This window comes from Atractosteus spatula, chromosome 16 (assembly GCF_055471065.1).
Source record: "Atractosteus spatula isolate fAtrSpa1 chromosome 16, fAtrSpa1.hap1, whole genome shotgun sequence".
Lineage (NCBI taxonomy): Eukaryota > Metazoa > Chordata > Actinopteri > Semionotiformes > Lepisosteidae > Atractosteus > Atractosteus spatula.
The window spans coordinates 6,854,745-6,879,524 of NC_142721.1; the positions used below are offsets into that span (position 1 = coordinate 6,854,745).

General features: G+C 37.8%; 1 protein-coding gene across 16 annotated transcripts in view; it reads left to right on the forward strand.

The window, feature by feature from the left end:
• Window positions 1-24,780, forward strand: part of sox6 (SRY-box transcription factor 6) — a 200,495-nt gene that overhangs the window by 151,828 nt on the left and 23,887 nt on the right. For all 16 annotated transcript variants that reach the window (XM_088934650.1, XM_088934660.1, XM_088934653.1 and 13 more), the window contains 3 exons: window positions 10,416-10,565; window positions 14,537-14,717; window positions 16,312-16,499. In XM_088934650.1, the coding sequence (XP_088790776.1) occupies window positions 10,416-10,565; window positions 14,537-14,717; window positions 16,312-16,499 (519 nt within the window). The remainder of the gene's footprint in view (window positions 1-10,415; window positions 10,566-14,536; window positions 14,718-16,311; window positions 16,500-24,780) is intronic.

Consider the following 24,780-nt stretch of genomic DNA (forward strand, 5'->3'; position numbering starts at 1 on the left):
AAGGAAACCAAAATTCTCTAATGGTATTACTCCTGCTTGCTTAAGTACAAAAATAAAGGCATGTGATCCTGTGAAGTATGAAGATGGATGATGCCATTAAAACATGCGTAATCAGAAAAATGTAAGGTTTCTCCCAGAAACACAAAATGCTCAATAGGAATTCTCAAGGGAAGATCCATCTCCTTAGTGTTCCTGTTGTGAAACAAAAGAAGACAGGAAAAAGACTTAAGTGTTGCTTAGTGGCTGCAGTTGTTTTGTCAACAGCTGTGATAAGCTGGTGATAGTCATTAAACATTGAGCATTGGGATAGCTGGAATTGTTACCAAACAAAGTAAAACATTGGAGGGGTTTGAGAAAAAAGTGCCTTGTAACTTTTTCTTTCTCTGATACATGAGCACAATTTGTCCTTCAGAGCTTATCGCTCTTAGTATTAATGAGCTTTGGCAAGTCCTAACAATGCTTGCAGCTGTGGTTGGAGGGCTTGCAGCTTTATCACGGAGCAATAGAAAGAACAATGAGGAAAATATAAGGTGGAGGATAAGTTCTCTCTTGTTCATGCAGTGTTTTATGTTTACAGTTCAACTGTATGTCAAGAGACCATTCCTGGTTGGGTCAGATGGCAGGAACTAACGCACAGCTCAGGCATTGCTCCATGGGCCTCAGGGGCAAAATAATGGCAGGGGGAAGGCCAGAGAAATCTATTTTTAGCTGTATCCATGTGGTCCAGATGGAGGCATGAATAGTCATATATCTAAAGTTTGAGGGACTTTGACCATTAATTTTGATAATGTTTTTAACCCTGGGAACAGTCTGAAATGGCAACTCCAAGACCATGACTTGGCTGACCTTTAGAGAACACAGTAAACAAAAAGGTGCATTCCTCCTAACTTAAGTCTACAGGCTGCTATGTATTTTGGGACACTGTTGGAATTCGCTTTGCACAGATACTCCTATAATATTAAGAGAAACATAGATGGGATCAACAAGGCTTGTAACTATAGTTATCCTGCTTATGAAGCACAGAAGAAGTTAGAAAAAAAGGGTAAATATTGATGTTACTCTTGACTTACATGTATACAGTACATTTGAACATGAGAAAAGTCATTTGTCTTGATGCCATAGGCATATGTTAAGTCAGTTAAGGACAAAATTGCTAGACAACGTGTTCTTTTAAAAGGAAGAACAACAGCAACAACAACATTCTTAATATGTAATTTGTGGTAAAAAGCAAAGAAGCCCTGCTTTGTTTAACAATTAGTTCTGCGCCAAGGTCACATTGTTTTTTGACCATATTTCTATCTGTTCTTCTGTGATGATGCCCTGCCTGGTCAGGAAATTGAAATTCCCCAGTCGCAATGGAGATTTATTGATCTTCTCAATTCAGCTCGGTATCCGCCCTGTGCAATCACTGCCCTGATTTGAGCCCCCTGGGTTCATTGTGGGTGAGATAAGGTAGGGTCAAAGTTCTTGAGCACAGGCTTGAGTGTAGCAGCACCACACCTGGAGCTCCTGAGCTTGATTTCGTTGGATGTTTCTACATGGAATGCAATTAGGTATTGGCTGCATAAGTATTTCTAATTAAAACATCTCTTCGTGTCAGCATCCTGGCAAGGTATTATTTTAACCAATTTATTCTGTTTAGATTGTGAAATATATGAACCTTAAAAAATCATCTTATTGGAGGAATTAATTCCCACAATACACGGCTGGTAATGTGCTCAGCCATCCAGTCAGGGGCTGGCCGGGCTGCCAGTCTTAATGTTGATCCCGCACGCTTTAACAATTTTGTATGTCATAACAGTCTGGGGCCTGAGCAATAAAGCCTTTTACTTAGATTTTTTTTCTTTTTAAAAAAAAAAAGTGACAAAAGGTTTTGGCCAGATCAGTGAAAATTAAACTGGCTAGTTGCATTTGAGTGTTACAAAGTGTAATTTGCCTGTCAATACATGGACACACGGGCTGTGTTGTAAGTGAGTGGCTGTCAGTGGAAATTCCTGCACGCAGAGTAATTTCGTTCAATGTTTTCCTGACAGATTGCTCCCGTCTACAACTCACAGGAGACAACAAATTTAAACAATTTTACAGACTGAATGCCTTTCTTCATTAGAATTCATTGAGAGGTTTGATGAGCGAAAGTGAATAAGGAAACAATGGCTTCTCCCACAACATCTATACCTTATTAAAACTAATACATTTGACTTGCCGAGTAAATTGTGTTATGTACAAAAAAAAGTCAATCAAATAGCAGCCAGACTAGCAAAAAAAAAACACAGCTTAATAGTAAGAAACATTATTAATGAAAAATAGTCATGTTGTATAATACTTATACTGTATGTTTAAAGTTGGTATTGTAATTTGTGTTTAGGATAACCTCATGTTAGTTGTGCATAGACAAACAAAAATGCTGTATCTGATTTATTTGCTTATTTTGCCAAGACTTAAAAAGAAAGCAGAAGACAACTTTTAAATTGTAAGGGCTGCATCGTTGAATTGGGCTTTTGTTGAAGTATTTGAAAAGAACCTGTAAAAACAGAGCAAAGGAGTCTTGCTGTAGTTTAGGCTGTGACCCACAAAAGCAGACTGAAAGCCATGGGCCACTTAGATATTCAGCCAGGCTTCTTGGTAAAATCTACTTCCCTTTTTTAATTGCAGCACATCCCTGCCACATCCTTAAGCTTTAAAGTATTGGATGTTAAATTGCTTGAGTGGTGACTTTACACAGTAATTACCATCCATCACTCTGTAAATGGCATCACTCTTTGCTCATGTTAAAGCTCCTTTAGCCTTACTATTGTAAACAAATGAAAAGCACGCTCCCCTGAGAATTACAATTAGAAAAATACTTGTGATGCAGTTTTGTCAAATGTTTCTTTTAAATGTGGATCTACAGTTGCACCACGTCTCAAGTGTGGAAGGGCTCAGAAGAAGAAAAAAAAACAGCCTAAAATTATCAATCTTTTGTTTTCTTGTAAATTTCTGTCAACTCCAGATGTTCAGAGTGCCTAGAGTTGCACAATTACCAGCACATCAAGCATTTTGAGTGATTTTAGAAAAGACTGCTTGCGTTCATGAGATTTCCTTTTTCCCCCAGTTGTGTGTGAGGAAAGCAAACCAGAACAACAAGGTTGTCTGTTCTCTTCTAAGAGAGTAAATGGAAGAAGAGGCTAAGTGGTCAGATATTAAAATAAACCCATATGGTGGTAGAACAAATGTATTAACATGGTTAACCAAAAACCTTTTGTGTAGTTAGCTGTTAATTAAAAAGAACAGAGTATGTGATGTATATGCCAATCCAGCACAGATAAATTAGGTGCTGCGTAGCTGTTCTGATAAAATGGAAGATCTTTGTGCTTAAGATTCATTGCCACAGGTTTTCCCAAATGAGGAAAACCAGGTCTTCCTAGCTGAGGGAATTACGACAAATAATGAAAGGCCTGTGAGTTCAGGTCGTTTTTGTAAGTTGGAAAACATGTTTTTCATTAAAAATGAAGTTTAAAAATTGGCAACCGGGGCTTCTGTCATCCTGAGACTTACTTTTGGAATATACACAGCGTGAAAGGGGATGTGCGTATGGAAAAAAAGAAACTTAGGATACAATACTCCAGCACCATTGGCCTTCTGGAAAAGCTAAGTGCTTGGCTCAAAACGCTGCATGCAATTACCTTTCTGAGCAGTGTGAGTCAGTTTGCCCTCGCCACCCACCCCCTCCCCACCTCAGGATGGCACAGGACTGCTTTCTGGGAGTTCAGCAGGTTGGATGCCAGCAGCTGAAACAGATGTTAGACCATACTGGAAAGTATCGGCGCAGTGCACCAGGACTCAGCCTTTCCTCCTGACATCTGGGCAGCGCTGGGTCAATCAGCCTACCTCCGGCAATGAGCCTGTACAGGCCTTGTGGCGACCAGGGCTGGCTTTTTGCTGCCTTTTAAGTGGTCGGGGCACTGAGGCTGCAGCAATGCGGTTGTCTCCGCTTGGATGCATTATAGCAGTAAGACTGAGGTGAAGTGGAGATCAAAGTTACATTTGCTGACACCCAACTGCTCGCTGTTAACATCTCCGTGTTTATGAAGATGTTTATGAAGTATTTTCTGTAACAAATGATTGGTAGATTGGTCTGATTTGTATACATTTGTTAGTTCTTAGTTATCATTTCTCCCTGCACAATGGCCACAATATCTGAAGTCTCAGTGGCTTGGAGGAGGGGTGCTGCACATTCATTGCTCTAAGCACAAATGCTGCCCATACATTTTACAGATCTGCCGGAGGTTTTGTCAACATCTGTCATGGAGAGTTCTTCAAAAACAAATGAGACTCAGATATTCTTCCTACTGTAGTTTCTCTTTTATATAATTTCCTAGACCATGAAAAACTGGCTCCCAGGTTAGCAATTGTTATATGATAAAGATGTAATGTGCAAATAAATTCATTGTGTTGTATTGAGTCCTAATCTGAAAATAATTCAGTCCATTGTTTTTTCATTCTCAGAAGATGATTTTCTACATACATTAATTCACATCAGTTAAAATTAATATAAAATGATATGAATGTCTAATAGTTATCAAAATCATTGTATAAGGTTTTTTGAGCCCATGCTTTTCTTATGTAGCACAAGCCATAATATCATTGTAGAGTCTTTGTCTTGACTTATTGTTTTTCAACTTTCCATTTGGTCATGGCCTCGGTTAAGTGGCTGTTACTTATGTACCGTTTGTTGTAGACCTCCCTCAGAAACAGAAATAACAGCCAGGGCTCACCCTTAATCCAAATATCAGGCCAGGTCATACAAATTCCAAGTGATCTGTGTGCAGGAAAAAAAGGAATACAATACAGTATAATGCAAGGGGAGAATGGTGATGAAAATCTGATAGATTTTTCCATGATATCTGTCCGACCTAGTAATAAAAACTTGATGTGAGGAATTGACAGTAATTAGAAATAAAGAAAGTCAGATACACTTTATTCATTTAGACGTACGTATCAAAACAATTAATGATAAATGGTCAACACAGCACAGCCTTCCTTTAAATAGCATTGTTAATTGCTTTTGCAGCAATAAGAGACCTTATAGATTTCTTGCTTGACAAGCCCTATTCTGATCAATCAATAAAGATAATAATTAGTAATTTAGACACAGCAGTAGTAACCCAGGTTCATCAGGTACATTTTAATTTGCTTTAATTCAGTATCTCAAAACATAACTGAAAACAAGTCCAAATTTGGTGGTATATGGGATTTGGTGTGCTTGGCTTCTACAGTACTATATCTTCACCACTTTATTTGCAGTGTAACTCAGTGGTCATTTCCTCAGTTATTTGTTGAATGAAAAACAACATATCATTCTTAATATTTCAAACACTTACCGTACTTTCAATATAATGTCTAAAACGACTCTCTGGCTTGTCCTAAACAAGTTAAATTCCTACCTGTTGTCTAAAATGTAGTTAACAGATTGTGTACAAACCCAGCTGTAACAGTTACATTTGCTAGGAAGCCTTTTTTCTATTAATTTGCCTGGTAATGTTCTCGAAATGTCAATTCAGTGTACAATCTAAGTATAATGTTGTTTCAGGCAGAAGCAAAAAAGTGCACATTCTCATTTAACCTCTGCCACCTCCAGAGGGGTTGCTTTTAATTACTAGAGGCTAAAAGGCTGACCTTGGGTGACCCAAAGTGATTGGGATGGTGGTTTCCAAGATGTGTTCCGGTCAAATGGGACAAGGAGAGAAAGGAAAAGGAGGGGGTATGAGTGTTGGGGGGGGGCACTGGGATTGAAAAGCACCATTTGCCAGGTCTCTCTCTCTTTTCTGTCTCTAACTAAGCTGTATTTCAGTGAGTCATTTAATGCTCAAGTGGACAAAGGTATTACCTCAGTCACTGGGGTGGATCAAACCCTTTCTCTGAGGCCCTCTCTCTGAGAAGCCCTACAAGAAAAGTGGCTTAGTATCATATTCTCAGCAGAGTCACACTGTCTGTTTTGAACACACACACATGCAAAAAAAAAAAAAAATAAAATAAATTGTGTGGGGAAATGAGGTGAGACACAACCATGGAGTCAGTGAGGGTTTTGTGCGCCTTTTGCCTTCAGTCAGCAGCTACACAGGGGAATTGCTCTCTAGTGTGTGTGCAGGAGGGAGGGGGTTGTCTCTATGTAGAGGGGGATTTAGACCAGCGCTGTTCTGAAGAGAGGCTTTCTGTATTGCTGTGGCTTTGTTCTGTGACTGTCTTTTGTTCTTTTTTTTTCTGATATGGCAGAAATAGCACCATCCCCCAGGGAATGTAGGGGCAGTACCTACATGCTCAGAAGCAAGGGAGGGGAGGATGTGGCACTTTCTTGTTGAGTCAAGTCACCCTAAAAAGGGAACTTTTGTAAACTATATGATGTGTTTCTGGGAAGTGATTATTTAAATAGTATTATGTTATTTTAAAAAAAAGAAGCATGGTATGAAAATAATGCACTGTCTACATTTCAAATAATGGAACAAAAGAGCATCTAAACTTTTGGTTCTCTGCAGCTTGAAAGCAATAGTTTTCATTTTAAGAAATAATTTTATATTTGTTATTATTTTTCTTATATTGTGTTGCTTTTTAAGTTTGTCGAGATAAGATTACAATTAATCTTCCATTCTTCAAAATAGATCCTCAGACACTCTTCTATACTTTGAAAGAAGACAGAACGAACATCAATTTATTTTCTTAATAAGGGGGAAAAAAAGCAATGACAGCCAAAACTTGCAATACAGCCTCCCAAATCATTCTTCTGTAAGGGCAGATCACAAGGCAGTTTGGACTAGTGGTGTGAGCTGGAGGCACGAAGCCAATAGTTCCCAGTTTTGAATCCCTGCTTAGCCATTGACTTTCAGTATGACCCTCATTATAGACTTCACCTTCTGCTGCCTCAGCCCTTCACGATGGTGGAAAACAGGGGCTCACCCAGGACTGACTTCAGTCCCACTAGGGCTATGCAGCCTCAGAGCAGGGCGAACAATTAAGCAGAACTAGGGATGGCTTTGGTAAGTTAGGCAGATGTCCTGAATCTAGAGACTTAAACATGTGTCTGCCTTAACTGCTCATTTGAGCTACGCCTGTTTTAAAAGTGAAAGATGGACGACAGAGATAATGGCTGCCCGACTTCATTAGAGTGTGCAGCTCTAATTGTGAAAGCAGCCAGGTGCAGCCATATGTTCCCCTTGCTGCTTTTCCTGAGCTTCTTGTAGTGTGCATTTCTGTTGATGCAATAACCGTGCAGCACAAGCCATATCAGGTACAGCTGATTACTTTTGTTCCCATCTTCTAGTGTTATTTATGCATCTTTGGCAGCTCATAATAAATAGCGTATTACAACAGTGTTACTTCATCCTAAGAAGTGTCCTATTAATCAGTCCACACAAAAGGCAGACTTGGTGTCTCTAATTTGAAGTGAAGCTCACTTATGTTCTTTTCCGGAACAATAAAGTTATCCCCAGCAGAGGTCAAGGTCTTTGCCCATCTATAGCACTGTTAACAAACATCTGTCCAACAGACTGTGATCATTCTCTTAACCAGAGCCTCTTAAGTAGCCTAGAGCTACAAAGTGATGTTCTCCTACTTTGGACAGAGCTATACAAGAAAATAACATGTTCTCCAAGGAAAAGAAAAAAGATCTTATACTATTGCTAGTGTTTTACATCAACATAGTAGGGAAAGAAAGAAAATTGCACTAATATTCGTAACATTCACAAAACAAATGCAAGTCTGTTTGAAATAAGGGGAACTTCTCATATCTCTGTGGGAACCTAATCAGGCTCTCATTTCCAGTGCTGATGTATCCGTGCTCGCCCCAGGTCTCCAAGAAGAATGCCCCTTTTGTGTGTCACTAATGTGCAAGCGATAAAGTTTCTTATAGCAGACATACGTGTTTACATCACGAGATGTGTCTTTTGACAAAGTGCTTTGTTCTGCTCACGTCTCCATGGCAGAGGCTGAGCAGGTTGCCTAGCCGGTGTCATTTGAATGGTTCTTGAAAGGGTCCTCGTGCTGGAGTTTGACTCCAGTATCCGTATTCCTAAATGGAAATCTTATTTTACCTTTAAGCAAAGGCTAGAAATAGTCTTACCTCAAAGTATGTAGCAAAATACAATACAATAAAACACCATTCATGTAATGTTCCTTGGTTTTCAAATGCTGTGTCCCTGAAGTAGTAGAAAACAATAATGGTCAGAATACATAGATAGCAAGAATACATTTTAAATTGTACGTTATGTGGTAATAATTCAGAGTAGAATTGAAAGTCATAGCTTCCAATCTTGGCTGGGAAACTGCTGTTCTATTGTTCTGCAAATTATGTGATTGAAATTGTTTTAGTAAATTAATTAACTTTGCTGTATAATGGGTACAAATGTAAGTTGCTTTGAATACAGTTGCCAGCCATTGTGATTGAAAAAAAACATGCTTATGTCAAATCATTTATTTTGGAATGTTTTTCATTCAAAAGTATGAGTCCTTGTTTGCTGAATACTTGTTGATGGAACAAAGGATAGCAATATTTAATTTTTATCTTCATTGCTTAATGCATTCATTATTCTGAACTTAATAGTGCTTTTTCCTTTTTGAACCCCCCATTCCAAAAATCCCAATAGTTACTCAACTCACTTTATTACTGGACTTTATGCCGTGGGCTGGGTGAAGTGAAGACTGCTCCCTCATGTCTTGAGATGTCTTGTGTGTTCACCCTAGAGTGTAAGCCCACTGTGGGGCCTCACCTTGTGTGCTCATCTTTGGGTTGCTACTACTCTTACTGGGAATGAGCAGGGTTTCTGGCTACATTAGTTTTTGCATATAAATTAAAAACATTCCACGTTCAGTTCCTGAACAAAAAATCCTAACTTCTGTGACCTTTTGTTTTAAAAGAGGTGAGCGAGGGCATGTGTTCTGAAATACTGAAGGAGGAAACTCAGTATTGTTATTAGTGTACGTTCCCTGTTATGGTCTGGAAGGCTGTCTTTTTAGCTTTCAGTCAGAGGAGGCAGCTTAGACAGATAGCCGTTTTTCTGGACTCGTGCTACTTGCTGAAGAAGACAAAAACAGATTTAAACCATTTTACTCATTTCAGATCAATAGCTGCCCAAGACAGAAAGAAGTATAGCTAACTACAGGAAGCCTCCCTCTCCTAGAGGAAAGAGCCTTTAGAAAAGCGCTATTGTACTTGACCCAGACTGTCAAAGAAAGCAGTAATTTATACTGCACAAAATAGGAAGAAAACTCTTAATTATGCATATTTTTGTGCTTCAGTATCAAAACTATTATATAAAGACATTAGTCAGATGATGATAGGGCAAATGTACATTCATAATTTTAATCTTACTATTATACTAAAATCAGCACCCATGCTGCTTTTCAAAGTGTATTTGAGGTTTGGATTGCTCATGCAATATAAAATAATGCACTATGTTTTTGCTGGTTATTTTACATTTAAAAGGCTTTTAAGTTTCTTCATTCACAGTAAAAATTTGACACTCATTTACAAACGTCTAGCTCTTTCTCCTTTTGCTCTCCATTTTCACTGTTTGCAACTTTCTCAATGACAGCAGATATGACATTTGCTTAAGAAGGTAGTGTATTTTCACTCTTTTATTGTTATTCAGTAAATGTTCACATTTCAAGGCATCATGGTTTCAAGGAATTCAATAACCACATTTAATTATCACCATAATTTGTCCAAAAAGACAACATCTTAGGAGCAATCAGCTTGAGAGGCCTCAGTTTGCAAAGTAATATATTCCTATCGGCTCAAATCTCTTTCGAACAAGCTTGGTACAGGATGTGTCACAGTCATAAGTAGTGTAAATATGCAAAAATAGTGAATAGCTAAATCTTTTATTTTTCAGAATGAATGATTGGCATTCTGTTCTTAACCAAGTCAATCAAGTGACGTTGTTATGTGAATTACAGATCTCTAAGGGTTAGTAAAATTACCAGATCTTTTCCAAGAAAAATTAAATATTTGCTATAGATGCTTTTGACTTTTGTCGACATTGTTTTATTTATATTTCATAACGTTTGCAGTGTTTGTCTAATTTTCTATTTATTTATATTGCATGCAATGGCAGTCTGGGTGACTATAATGTTGGTGCTTATTACACTTTAAAAATCTAAGGAAGTTAACTTTTTTCTTTAGAGCAGCCTGATATAACAACAGTCCAAGTTCACTGTCTCAGTAGATTTCTGTGATAGGGCCAAATCCAGACTTCTTGTATGGAAGCCATCATGATGTGGTTTGAAGGCTTCAGTTGCTCCTGGACTCAAATGTGAATAAGCAGTAAAAGCTTATGACAGCTGTTTACTGCCAAAAAAAGAGATTAAAAGAAATGAAAATGATAGATTTCAGTTGTGGAACGCTACATCAGTTGCGTCCAATGTTTGTGTTCTTTTTATTGCAGCAACTGTATGCAGCTCAGCTTGCCAGTATGCAGGTCTCACCTGGAGCTAAGATGCCCTCTCTCCCTCAGCCCCCCAACCCAACAGGTCCCATCTCACCCACAGGCCTCAAGGCGGAGAAAAGAGCCACCAGCCCTGTCACACAAGTCAAGGTATTTGTTGACCTTAAAAATATTTAGTTAACCTAAAATTTTATTCTAAATTTTGAAATAAGTACAGTAGTTTAATTCAGTTAATTCCTTCTTACTGGTCTTGTATGGTTAGCGTGGGTTCTACCTGTAATTCAGTAGTCTTTCACAAGCATGACAAAGTACAGTAAAATACAGTCTGCTTAAAGTCATGGTATCTCAGGGTGTGACGTGAACATGTTTCAGAGGCATCTGGACTTTATCTGTGCAGGTCTGTAATCCATTTTATTAATTCTTTTTAGAAATCTTTGGATGTACTGTACCTAATCAGAAATTTATAAAATGGGAAATGAAAGAGGCAGCTGGCTCATCTATACTGATCTATATGATCATTTTTTATTTTTCTCAAACAACTTTTCAAAAGTTCCACGGCACACCCATTAATGTCTGATGGCACATCACTGTGCCACAGCTCACTGGTTGAGACATGGGGATCTAAACTGAACTCTACTAAGAGTCCGCTTGATCTCAAATTGATGGAATCAACTCTCTAACAGACAGTGGGTGGATGATGTGCAAATCGCCCTTGAAGAATAGGTTCTTATGAACAAAAACACAGATCATAACCCATTTAACAATAGGCATAAACTTCTATCATTTTAAAATACAGAGTTGTCAAAATGTCAGATATTATTTGAGCTTGTATTGTCATTTCCATTCCGTGTTGAAGGTGTTCCAGTCTTCCCCCAGTTTCATCTGTTGGCAGATTTTGAGACGGGCAACTTGTACCTCAATAAATACTCCAGTTCTGTTTACATTTTTATCAAATCTACAGTTTATGCATTACTCCCAGGGGCTGGTACCAGCCCTTGGTCCGGGAGTTGAGAAATGTGGCAAAAAATTAATCCTCAAAGTAAAAAGGCCACAGCGTGGAAGGACTTTATAGAAAGAAGACTATAGCCCATAATATTCTTTGTACTGTAAATTATTGCAGATACTTGATTTCTGTGACAGATAAAATGAGTTTCTCATGTGGAAGCCATAATAGTGTGGTTTGAAGGCTTCACTCACTCTTGGAATTCAAATGTGAATATTCAATAAAATTATCTTTGTGCCTTTGAAAATTAAATTCTTCAGTTCTAATTAATCTGGCAGCTCTTAAGTGCCACATACATTAAACGCACCACACTAAAATTAAAACACACAGTTCTCTGCCTTGCTGTTCAAATTGTGTTTGCTCTTTGTATAATAATTGCCTTTTTCCAGTAACCTGTGTAATGGCTTACTGCCAATGTGCCAAATAAGCTTCATCAGTGCAGCCTTCAGACTTTTGGTGGACCTCAAAATGTGCTGACGCAAAATAATGTGGACTGACTCCTGCCCTGGCAGTTGTTGTGCTGATACACACGATAAAATCCCTGTGGAAACACCTGCTAGGTCTTGCTACAACATGGTGTGCCAGGGCTGTGTTATTGGCTGTAGGGGAAAAATAAAAGTACAGTTCTTGAAAACAGATTTAAAGCTCTAATTGAAAAAAATCTAATTACATTTTTTGTGTAAAAGCAAATTAATGTATATGTATTGATCACATGTACATGTACAGTACACATATACATACAATTAAGAACAGTTTCGTAGCTTTCAATTATCTCGTAGAAGAGATGAGATCACTTCCTTGGCCCTATACAATTTCTTGTATTAGGAATTGGTCTTTTGGCATACCCCAGCTTGCTCTCCATGAGACTCACAGACGGGGGAGAAGCTTGGGGTCAGAGCGCAGGGTCAGCCATTTATACGGCGCCCCTGGAGCAGTTGAGATTAAGGGCCTTTCTCAGGGGCCCAACGGAGTAGGATTCCTCTGCCGACCACGGCATTTGATCCGGCAACCTTCCAGCCACAGGTGCAGATCCTGAGCCACAGAGCCACCGCGCCGAAGTGTCCATTGCTGTCTAATGTTCTTGTTCTCTTCATGTCCATTTGTTGATAAATACTTGTTGAAATGGGAAAGGTGTCTCTCAATTCTGAAAAAACCTTTCCTAGCAGATCTTTGTTTTGAATTGTGAAGATACTCACTGAATTGGAGCTACAGTATGTTACTTAAAATTATTTGCATGAATGTGATGGGGGTTAATTTAAATATTTCTTTAGTAGCTTTATTTTTTTTGTGGAATATTTTTCTTCATTTTCTTGAAATTAGTAAAAATTTAATTTCAGCTAAACATGTAAAAGAGCTACATTCTTATTAGTTACATCTACAAATATGGCTGTGCTGCTGAGATGCTACTGTGCCCCTATGGAGGGTTTAAGACTGTACTGTATACTGTATACAGTATATGGTGTATTTTGAATGAGTATAGGGAAACTGAATTTTATTTAATGTAATTATTGTCTAGATAAAAATAGTTTCAAAATGCAAATGTTCAAATAAAAGCTTCCAATATGTCTGTAGTGTGACTAAAATTTTTCAAAAAATAATTGAATGTGTGCTTCTGTCATGAAGCTAATTTCTTCAGCTGGACTGCAGGTGATTTGGACAAACAATACTCACCTGCTGGTTGCAGTCATGAAACCCTTGGGGATGTTACAGTTCATATCTCATTAGGCTCAATAATGCATTATTGCATTATAGTGTACAAAGTTCTGATGAGCTGCCACAAATCAGTGAAGCAGAAATAAACCTCACAAAACCTTTTGCTGAATGGCTAAAAGATTTTCCCTGGTCTAATAGGCCGCTCCATCTGAAATTATTCCATAGACTGACATCCACTCCAGTTGGCCAGCTTAACCAATTTAGCCTGACTTTGCTAAAATGAACAGTATTCTCCCAAGCTTTGATGTTTGGGAATTTCTGGGAATCATTTTCTTTCTGTAAAACAAAGAAAGAGCTAATATTAATGATAACCATAAAGCTTACTTTTCATTGTTTGTGTCAAACCAGTATTTTTTATTTCCAAGATCACGTGTGATTAAAGTTGCATTAACTTGCAATAATTGCTTTGGAGATTTGAATGAATTGGCAACATACATTACTATCGGTACATTTATTCTCAGTCACAATGTAATCATTTGTGAAGGGGATCTGCTGCATATGGTCCTTTATTTTAAAAAAATAGTTATTTAAACATTACAAATGTGCTCTGGGGGATATAGGGGAGGATAACACTTCCTTTTAATTGTCATTTTTCTTACTTCTGGCTCCACTATTAGCGCACCAAGGCCATTAGCCATAGAAGTGTTTCAGATCTTGCCCGTTTGAATTGTCCTCTTAGAAGAGGCTGATGCAAAACCTATTGAACTGTTTTTTGTCAAAGATATACTATACAGTATATTTCTAAGCAATTTCTAAGCAATATACATAATTCTCATTGATCTGTATCTGTGTTTTCTACATTACCATGGAAATAAAGGACTTTACTTAATATGGTATTTTAAGAATAAACATATTTGTTTGTATGAAGCTGAGAAAAAAATATTCCATTCTCACAGTTTTTTTCATACCCTTCCTATCTAGATAGATAGGTACTAGATAGAGTACTCAAAATCTGTAGTGGACCATACTGCTGCAGCTCAGCCATTCTGGAAACGATATTCCTTTGCAGTGTGTGTGAAATGCTCGCAGACTGTCTTGTTTATCTCAGAAAGGTCCCTAATGATGTTATTAGTTATTAGTCACAGAATGTGGAAACAAACTTGATTTGAAAATGCTTTAGGTTACCTGCAAACAGACTTGAGGAAAGCAGATTAAGTTGAACTGGTTCCTGCTTTAATTTAGAAAAACAAAAGAACACGACTGCTCTGTCGATATAGATAATGGTGTGATGCTGGAAATTAATGAAGCCTCCTTCAGCTAAATATTAGAAGAGTTGGCTAATTAGCCTCTTTTTATTATTGCCAGGCAGCATTGTCTTGGATGTTAATATGCTGTAACAGGATCTTGCTATGTGATAATTTGCTGCATTAACATTTCTCCTTTTATTAACATTTGTGCCCTGCAGGATGAGGGAACACAGCCGCTCAATCTCTCAGCCCGGCCCAAGACAGCTGAACCTGTCAAGTCTCCAACGTCCCCCACGCACAGCATGTTCCCAGTGAGCAAAACCAGTCCCAGCAGCCTGCCTGCCAAGAGTGGTATCCCCAGCCCCCTTGGAGGAAATCTCGGGAGAGGATCTTCTCTAGGTAAGGGAATTCCAGAACCACCGATACACATGCCAGCCTGGCAGTATTTGCACCTGAGGATGCAGTAGCTGGGAGGCATTCATTTTTCAGAGGTCCTTATTTCTATGCAAATTGTTCTACAGGAAATGGGCAATTCTTTCATTAAGCTGAAGTTATATAAGCGCTTATTGAAATAAATGAGTGCATTGAGAAAAGTAGTTATAGCTTTGTTAGTTTTCTAATCACCTACAGTACCATGCTAAGCATCATTTATTTGATGTGTACTATATTGTAATACTATATTAGATTTCACTAGCTTCTGTGTTGCTTGCAGAAATCACAGCATGCTGTTGCTTATCTTTCTCTAAAGTGTTGAAGGTTACACCTCAGTCTCCCCAAAAATGAAGAGTTGCTTGATCAAAAACAGCTGTCACTCTCTGACATAAGTGAAGGACAATTCATTCAAGAAATGATGTGGGTTTATGCACAAAAAGCAATCATATGCTCCATAACTGAGCATTGCAAAAAAAAATCATCAAGGATTTCAGGGTTTTTTCTGCTATTGTGTTTTGGAATGGCACGGTTATTTTGCCTCACACTGCTTAAAATACAAGCAAAAAAAAACCCTCATGAGAACACTTATTTACATTTATAGAATGACATTGTGTTTCCAGAAGCTAATTTCTAGATGTAATTTTATACTTCACCTACTGTCTGTGCAGTTCTTTCAACATTATTTAGAGAAGCTTTAGAAAAATTTGCACGCTCTAACAATTAGAAAAAAACTGTAGGAACAGCTTGACTAACATGTTAACATTGCACCTTACACTGCTGGGAGTTAAAAGTCTTTCTCTATTGTGTTTGTGACCAATGTCCTTACAGCAGAATGCATCTTGTACCCTTCATTTTGAAGTGAAAATAAATTAGTTTGAAAATGTATACGTGACAAATTGTAGTGAGAAGTTAATGCAAATGAAATCTCAACCAAATCCCTGTGTAACAGCAGTAAAGATGGTGCAACAGATACTGTTAAATTTGCTTTTATTTTGAAGTGCCAGATTATTGTCTCATTCACACTGATCCTGTTTACTTAGCCACTGCTTTCTGTTATTAAGTGGAATTCAAAACCATTCATTACACTAGAACAATTTCATTTGGTTAAATGCATTATTTCCCTGTACCATTTAGAGTTAGGCTTTGAAAACAGTCATGCTATTTTCATTTTTCTGACAGCCACTCCACCTTACCTCTCTTTGATCTGCTAATTAGAAGAAAAGGGCAACACCGAGATTACTGGCTTGCAAAAAAAACAAACAAACTTTGCCGCACATTATCTGAAAGATGGCGGGTTTCTGTGTTATACTGCTTTTACACTAAGGTTTCATTTTGTATGTACTATACCTCTGAAATACTTCACAAGGCATTAGTTTGTATGCTCTACAGTCTTTCGAGTGGAAGGCAGAATGCTAGTCCTGGCTCTCACGGGTCTAAATTTCTATGAGAATCCTAGGTTCCACATACTGTACATGTCATGTAGAAATGTCTTGCCAGCATCAGGGATGGGGAGTAGGTTCAGGGAAAGCTGCCTCCTGACTCTTAAGAGTTCTGCTTTCAGATATCCTGTCCAGCCTGAACTCCACGGCCCTGTTTGGAGACCAGGACGCTGTGATGAAAGCTATTCAGGAGGCCCGTAAGATGAGGGAGCAGATCCAGCGGGAGCAGCTGCAGCACCACCAGCAGGGGCTGGATGGGAAATTGGCCTCCCTGAACAACATGGGCCTGAACAATTGCAGAAATGACAAGGTAGGTTGACAGAACTACAACGCGTTCACACTTACACAGTGCAGACACATACCCGCATACCTAATCTGTCGCACCCTACGCAGGAGAGGTACTCGCTCGCTCCACTCTCCCATTCTCCGACCCAGCACAGAGCAGTAACACGCTTACATAACTGAAACACATTCAGTGGTGCACACAGTCCCATATTCCTGGTCTCCATTTAGGGCAGTGCAGTTCGGGCTAGATGGAATATCTGACAGCAGGACACACTGAGTCAGGAGACGTGGCACAGAGCAGAAACACATTGAACAACATGTTCACTGGTGCACACTGTCCCACACTGCACAGAGCAACAACACATTCACTGGTGCACACTGTCCCACACTGTGGGATATATGTGTTTTAGTGCAAAGTATTGTGCTTTTGTCTTTCCTAATATTTCTCCATGATTCCTCCCATATGTAGGATTCTGTTTTTAGTGTTGCAAATTATAGCAGCCCATTTACATGCATTCTTGTTTCTATGCATAAATACTTAAGAAAGACAAAAATGTGATCTCTTAAAAACAGTTAGTCTGTTAATAGTATTCTTCAGTATTTAGTGTTCTATCCTTTAGAAGTCTTTATGTTAAAAATACTTATTGTGTGGATGAAAAGTTTAGCTCCTCAGATGCCAATTTCTTATTGTTCTTTATTGACATGATAAACAATGAATTAATCCCACCATCTAGGAGTAAATAATTGAAATGCTGTGACTGTAATTCTAAACCTGGGTTTCAGTTAAACAAATTATTATATTACCACAATCCAGGAGAGACTCTGAACAGTAGTAATTACAGGTATTACAAGACAGGTGAAAATTAGTACTCTAAATGCTGAGATATTGCATTGAGTAAGCAGGTCCTGCCCCCTAGACCTAATCCATTTTAACCTTGTAATCTGTTTTGGCTCTTGTGTTCAATATTATTTTAAAACCTAAGTGAAGCACATTTTCTGAAGTACTCTTGTTTTAGAACATGGAGATATTTAATAATTCACTCACTGGTGAAAATAACCAAATGTATCTGAACCAGCCTCACACAGCATACTTTTCTCAAGCTTTTATACTGTAGGTCTTGGAATGGCCCCTGAACAAAACGTAAACCAGCAGGGAGTGTAAATTTAATAAAATATCTTTGCACACATTTTTGAGGATATAAATTTCAGCTTAGTACAGGCCTTACCCTTTTGTCCTGTAAGCAAAAAGAAATACCTTTTTATCATCGGATTTGTTTGTAATATTGTTCTTGTTTTATAAATGTCAAAAGAACCCATTTGACAAAATAACTTCCTCCTGACAGCATAAAGCCATCCTTTGCATTAATTACAAAGAAGCTGCCCTTGTGTGTGTCTTTATCACAGGAAATGAAAAAAAGCAGTTCCATTAAGTCCCTACCCTGTATGGGTTAACTATGATGTCTTTGCCCAGTTAACACACCAGAGTGTTTCCTTGATCTCCTGAATGGGGACAGGGCCTCTTTGTAAAAAGAGCACACATGCTCACAGGGATTCCCTTTAAAAATATCTTCAATCAATTAGTCAATCAAGAACTAAAAAATATACTATCTTCCAAGCACTTGATGCCATATTGCCAGTTGGCTGTGTGGAGCATGCAGGAGCTGAAAGCTTACATTAATGAATATTTCATCACCTGATACCCAAAGCCAAAAGTAGGTCAATGTATATTAAAAAAGAACTACAACCATCATGTCATTTGTAATTTAGAATTAACAGTAATCTTTAGGTTAGTTTCTTTATAACCTGGAAAAGACTATCCAGAACCTACCTGAATGACATCTGATAGTTCATGTATTTACTAAAGTCTTGTGTTAAAGTTCAGAATCGGATAGTCTGGTATAAGTTTTTATTGGAAAGAAAGTTATTCTACATTTGTGTCATGTTTTTTTATTTTAACACCTGAATACAGAATAGTAGGTTACAGCAAGTCTTCACAGTTGTTATAATGTTGTCACATGATCAATGTTGTAGCATCACACCTTTTGTTGATTTCAGTTTTGTCTTCCGAATGATGTCCTTTAACCTGTATGAATCTATGAATCTACTTCATAAAAATTATTACCAAATAAATAATTTTGGTTAAATGCTTGAACCAATCATATCTAATTGTATTTTTATAGATTCAGTAGCAGAATTAACTAGTCAAGCTACTCTCCGAAAATGTCTATATTTGTAATATCTGTATCTGTAACTTTTTTTTGTAGTTATTGTTTTTGACAAAGAGTACATCTATCTTGTTGTAAATTTTACAGGGCAGTTCTTAATGTCCTTTCCTTGTCTTTTGCAGATTAGCCTCATAGTACCTGTTGGTATGTCTTTGTATATCTGGAGTAACACTGCCCCCCTTTACAAAACAAAGTGTGGACTGAAAAGCACTTCACTTCACCTCCTAGCTGTTTAAATGTGATTAGCTATTAAATCTTTCAAAGCTGTGGGTGGGTTTGTGGTCAGCAAGGCATGAGAGAATATGCTGGGACATGACATGAATGTTGTTGTAAAACAATAAGTTAAGGGAGTGTTTCAAACAAGCAGAACACGCCTACATTTTTATTGTTGTTATCAGATAGTGCTCCATAGGAATTCTTTCTTGGTTTTGTTGTGTTTTTTAAACGGTGTGCATGTCTTGTCAGGGAGTGCTAAACCGCTCAATTTGGGCAAGCAGTACATGTTTTGTTTTTGGTTTAAACGTCTCTGGTGTTGATCTTTGATGTAGTAACACAAAAATTGTCTTGGAAGCTGGCTGTAAAAGCTCCTAGTGTTGACAGTGCTGAAGAACAAGAATAACAAATAATAATTAGGAACATGATCAGTTAGAAAAAACTTCACTGCTGTGTTTTGAAATTGCCTTAGGAATAATCTCCAGGAAAACTGTTATCCATGTCATGCCTTGTCTCATGTCAGTCATCTTTGGATATTTGCATCTCCTCATTTCAACTCACTTTCCAACTAGGAAAACATTATTTTGCCACTTTGATAGTGTTAATCCCAGAAGAATGCAGTGAGGGCTGAATCTGTACTTCACTTGACTGCTTTAAATTCCAAGTACCTATGACAAGAGCAAAGAAATGTGGGGGAAGGGACAATGTTGTCTAATTGCAGGGATTTCTGTTATTTTTATGAAACGGGAAACTCTTTTTTTTCATTTGATCTGTCTCACTAAGGATCCCTTGGCAAGGGAATCCCAAGTGTCTCATCCAAAAATGAGCCCTCACCTGGAGCACAGGGTAAGCCCTAAATCCTAGAATCACTAGTTCAGCCAAAGCTATGGCATTAACCTACTGGTTGCACAGTTGACAGAGTGTCTCCAGGCTTGGCAGGGTTTGAGCTGACCCTTAACCTGCAGCACAACAGTGACCCCTGGGCCTTTTTTGAAAACCTGTACACTTGCAGTGTTGCCAGTGAGCGACCCATTATTGCTCCTTTAATTGCTGCTAAGTTTCCTTCAAGGCTCTCAGTGTGTCAAATGATGAATGTGACAAACAGCTGTAACCCATGGGCACATTACAAGAGCGTGTGCACAGGTCTTGATTAACCTCTTGGCAATGCAGAGCCAGAAACAGCAAAATGAGTGTTTACAACTGACGGCGATTCCATGTTTGTAATAAAGGATCCCTACAGTATGTGAAAGATGTCTTTAAAATATAGCAGTGCAAGCTTATTCAATTCAACATTCCACGGGCATCTGTTTTGTCTCCACAACTCACTGCTGTAGCTCAAACAGATCTGGGCCACTGGCTGCATATTAACTTCACAGTGTACTTGATCAGTTCAAACAACTTAAGGTATTTGTTTCTACTGTAACTAAACATGAAGGAGCAATTTCACATCCCACGGTTAAATAATGAAAATAGTGCTATTGAAACTTGTTTTATTTCTTGGTAAAGCATTGCCAAACAGATATGAGGACCAACTAGTCCTAAGGTTTTTTTTCAGATCTCTTAACAGAGTATGAGTGATAGGAGGATATGCTTATACTGTATAGTAATTAGGAGTAGCTGAGGCACCATATACAGTAAGATCTTGAGTTCCTCCTGGTCACACATCAATAACAGTGGCAATATTTCTTTAAACTGTAACACAATGTTCATTTTCACCTTTTCTATATTTATAATATTATATTACAAATTAGCAACAATGACCAATAAAGAAAATAACACTTCTTTCAAATTATGGCTTTATGGTGTGGTACGTGCAAACTCAAGAGTGAAAGTACAGTAGCTGTGTTGGGATGCTGTTCTCGTGGTTTTCACTACTCATCACAAGAGTTTAGGTATCATTGTGCTGAAACATTAAAGAAGAAGATGCAATGACCATCAGCCTTGGTTACTTCCTGACAGGCTCAATGTTCAAGATAAGAGGCTTCACTTTGATCAGTTTCAGAATATTGATATTTCTTCAAGAAACCACCTCACCTGACATAAATACAGCGTTCTTTAATAGCTACCACCGACTCTGCTGTTAGGAAGTTTATCACTGTGAAAGCTTACACGAAGGTTCTCCAAAGGTAACTTAAATGGGATTAAGGAGAGGTTAAAATCATCTACCAGGGCTGTTGGAGGGGATATTAAATATTGATTTATCTGAGCGTAATGACCGTGCCTGTGAGTGGGGCTAAGTGCTGCTTATAGATGGATCAATTCATCTTTTAATACAAAAGTACAGCACTGAAGCACAATGGACATGCCAGCACTTGAAATGCTAAAGTCCTTGGTTCCTTTTTCTGTGCTTTATCATTTATACCTTCTGATGTGGACGTTTGTTTGCATTTAGACCTGGAATATATTTACAGTTCTTGTTATATGCCTTCTTTACCAGGATATACTTCTCACAGTAAGCTTTCTGAAGAAGCAGAGAAACAGAATATAGGTGTGTGATGTCTTTCTATAGTTACAATTTTGAATTTTGCTTGATTGAAATATACAAAATAAACACTGAGCTGTAATAAAAACATTAGTGTTGGATATATAATGAGATATATTTTTCAGAACAGATGCATCAAAAATAATGAAAAAATATTTTTGGAGGAGTGTGCAATAAAAAAATTGTCCTTAAGTATTTGTTTATTTTTAACCTCAGAATATGCTATGCTTTCTACTGCTTTAGAATTAGCCAAACTTTATTTGGTTTCATATTCTCATGCATTTGACATTGCAAGAGCAGCAAATGTATAGATCGAATCCTTAATTCCAAACAGGAAAAATAAGATGTTAACCAAAATTATCTAATGATCTAATGTTCATGACATTGTATGTGCCAGCTACAGACTTCTGACCCTTAAGCCAAAGAGTGGATATCCTTAGAAGAAACACTGAAGCCAGCATGCTGAGGGTACTCTGCTGAGAGTTCCCATGAAAAGACTCAGCCTTTATTGGCAGCTACTGTAGGTCTCAACACTCATCACATTCCTCATTTTTTTATTACTTGCAAATATTCTTATTCCTGTTGTAGCTTCTGTTCTTGTTTTGTTTTTGAGATGAGCTACGGTCCACCAGTGGCCAATTTTTGCGATTGAATTAATTTCAATCTTGACATTCTCCAAATGGGAATACAGGGGTGAAAGGCCAGTATATTAACCTATTGAACTGACTAGACCACCCCCCCACCACCACCACCATGCACATTACTGAAGAGAGCACTATTCACTTTCTAGCATTCGTGCCAAAGGCCATCAAGATATTCAGATTTTGCTTGCTGGCAGTGCTTAATCCACACTCACAACCTTGTGATATAGAGGAAACACACATTGCTCTCCCAGTATGCTGAAGCTTCTATTCAAGCCAGCCCTCACAAAGAGCCTGAATATAATCTTGTCTGGTCTGCAGCCCTGGAAGCAATTTTCTGCTCCTTTTCTGCTGCTGTCTTGAAAATTGCCAACCTAGGCTTTTTGGCCACAGTGTAAATCCTGGCATACATTTGACTTGGCCATCCAAATTTGATTATATTCTGCTCTCAGACACAGTGCATGGCCAGCAAGTGGCATTGTTGAGTATTGCTTACATTAATGCTGTCTCCAATTGTTCATGTCTGCCAAAGAAATAAAAATAGCCTGTGTCTATGAGTATGTGTGCGTGTGTGTCCCAGACAGTGTCTGAATCAATGCCACTGCTCTCTCTCTCTGTCTTCTGTTTTCCTTAAAGCCATCAGGCCTGATCCACAACCCATTATTGGCCAAGATAACTCTAGATTTTCCAAAACTGCAGTGTAAAAATGTGAATTTCTACAAAATAAATTTGGCTATTCAGACTTTAGTGTCGTCCCTGTGCTTAAGCTTTCAGCATCAGGTTCACAGAAATGAAAACAAAAAGTGGATAGAATTATTGTGGGTGCCTTTTTCCACTTCGGTTTCTGGTGTATTGCTATAATTTTAGATGTGGGATGGAGGGATGGATTGGCCAAGCTAACTCAAGATTTTCCACAATTGCAGTGTAAAAAGGAGAATTGCTACAAAAGAAATTTGGCTATTGAGACATTGATGTTGTCCCTGTGCTTTACTTTTAAGCATCAGATTCACAGAACCGAAAACAACAGGAAAAATACAATGTTATTTCTGTGCACTTGAATGGAAAAGCTACAATAAGTAAATGAAGACTACTGGTTTGCTAAAGTTTACTGAAACGAGACTGCCGTTAAGATGTGTATTATAATTGCTTAGTATAAGAGAGGGGGGGGTTGGTAGAACCAGCTTCTGAGAGACTTAATGTTGGGTTTAAGATTGTTTAGAATTAGAAAACTATATTGGCAAGCAATAGAAAGTGGAGAGGTCCCTTTCATTTGTGTTTTGATTTTGTTCTGTGATCCAGGAGGGAAAAAGAAGGTTCAGACTTTACAAGTTGCATCAAAATTAATAACAATGTGGCAGTGTGTTACTGTATATTTTTATTGTTACAAAATAGGTGGGATTCATTCATATTTCAATTGTATGCCACCTAACATGACAATAGACATGGCTAAAAAATATGAACAATTAAACTATAGTCCAGATGTTTACATTGACCACATAACATATTGTAGCAGTCCCAAAATGTTAAGTTTAAAAATAATAAAAAGGGACAGTTATGAAGATTAATGAAGATGAAAGATAATAATGAAGAATTAATATTAATTTGGTATAGATGTCTTTAAATACAAAAAAATGTATATACAGTATATCTTAATAAACAGCTTACTTAAGACCATTAAAAGCAGGTTTTAATATAAGATGATGGTGCATTCTATGTCATTAAAGGGAAAAAATAGCTACTATCCTGGCATGGTGCCCAGAGCTGGTATACCTCATATTTACAGTTGGTCTACTGTCTTAATTGAACTAAGATGTTGTAAGTATATTTCAGAGCAAATAAATGAGTCCTGTTCAGCAGTTCCGAAAACAAAGAATAGAGAATTCATGTTTAATTTCTTTTGTGTGATTTCTTTGGAGCCATGGGGTTAAGGGTTAAACTGAGATCTCTTTAGCTGTTGCCATCAACGTTGACTTTATACAGGGAGTCTGTTTATGAAGAAAAGCGCTGGAGACCGCATGAAAGTACTAACTGGCTTACCGCACAACTGGATGTGCTTAAGACTAAATGCTTCATAACTTTAACTACTGGGGAGTTGCAAAATTATAAATAACATTGTGATTGGTTACAACAGGATTAAAAACATATGAAAAGAAGAAATGGATGTAACACTTTTTGTTGAGGTGCAGTCATTTCTATATTTGGCATTGCACAAGCTACAGAAACCAACAGTAGGACCTCAAAATTGCTGAAAGTACAACCCTCTGTCCACATGTGGCCTTTAAACATTGTTTGACGGATGGAGAGTATTGAGTCAGAGTATTTGTTTCGCTCAGTGGTCTAAGGTCATTTATACAGTGGCTCCAAGTTTTTTTTTTGGCACCAGGTGTAGAAATACACATTGCAGCCACTACAAGTATACTCAACACAACTCATCCTGGAATAAAAAAATAGCTTGTTCACTCTGTTTTCTTGTGTGATAGTCTACTTACAGTTTCATGTCAATCTGTTCTTTTCTTACATTTGACCTTTCAGGGGCACTAATCAATTTTTGTAAACCTGGCACGCAGACTAATTTGAGCCAATGTATCATTTCAGTTTCAACTTGCATTGCTCTAAATCGCTAGAATTTAAAAATGTTAATTTACAAAAATCAAAGAAGAGCCTGGTTATTATGATAAACAACAGACAATGCATATAATACAATATTTAATCAGTGAAAAGAACTGTAAGGAAGTAACATTAGGG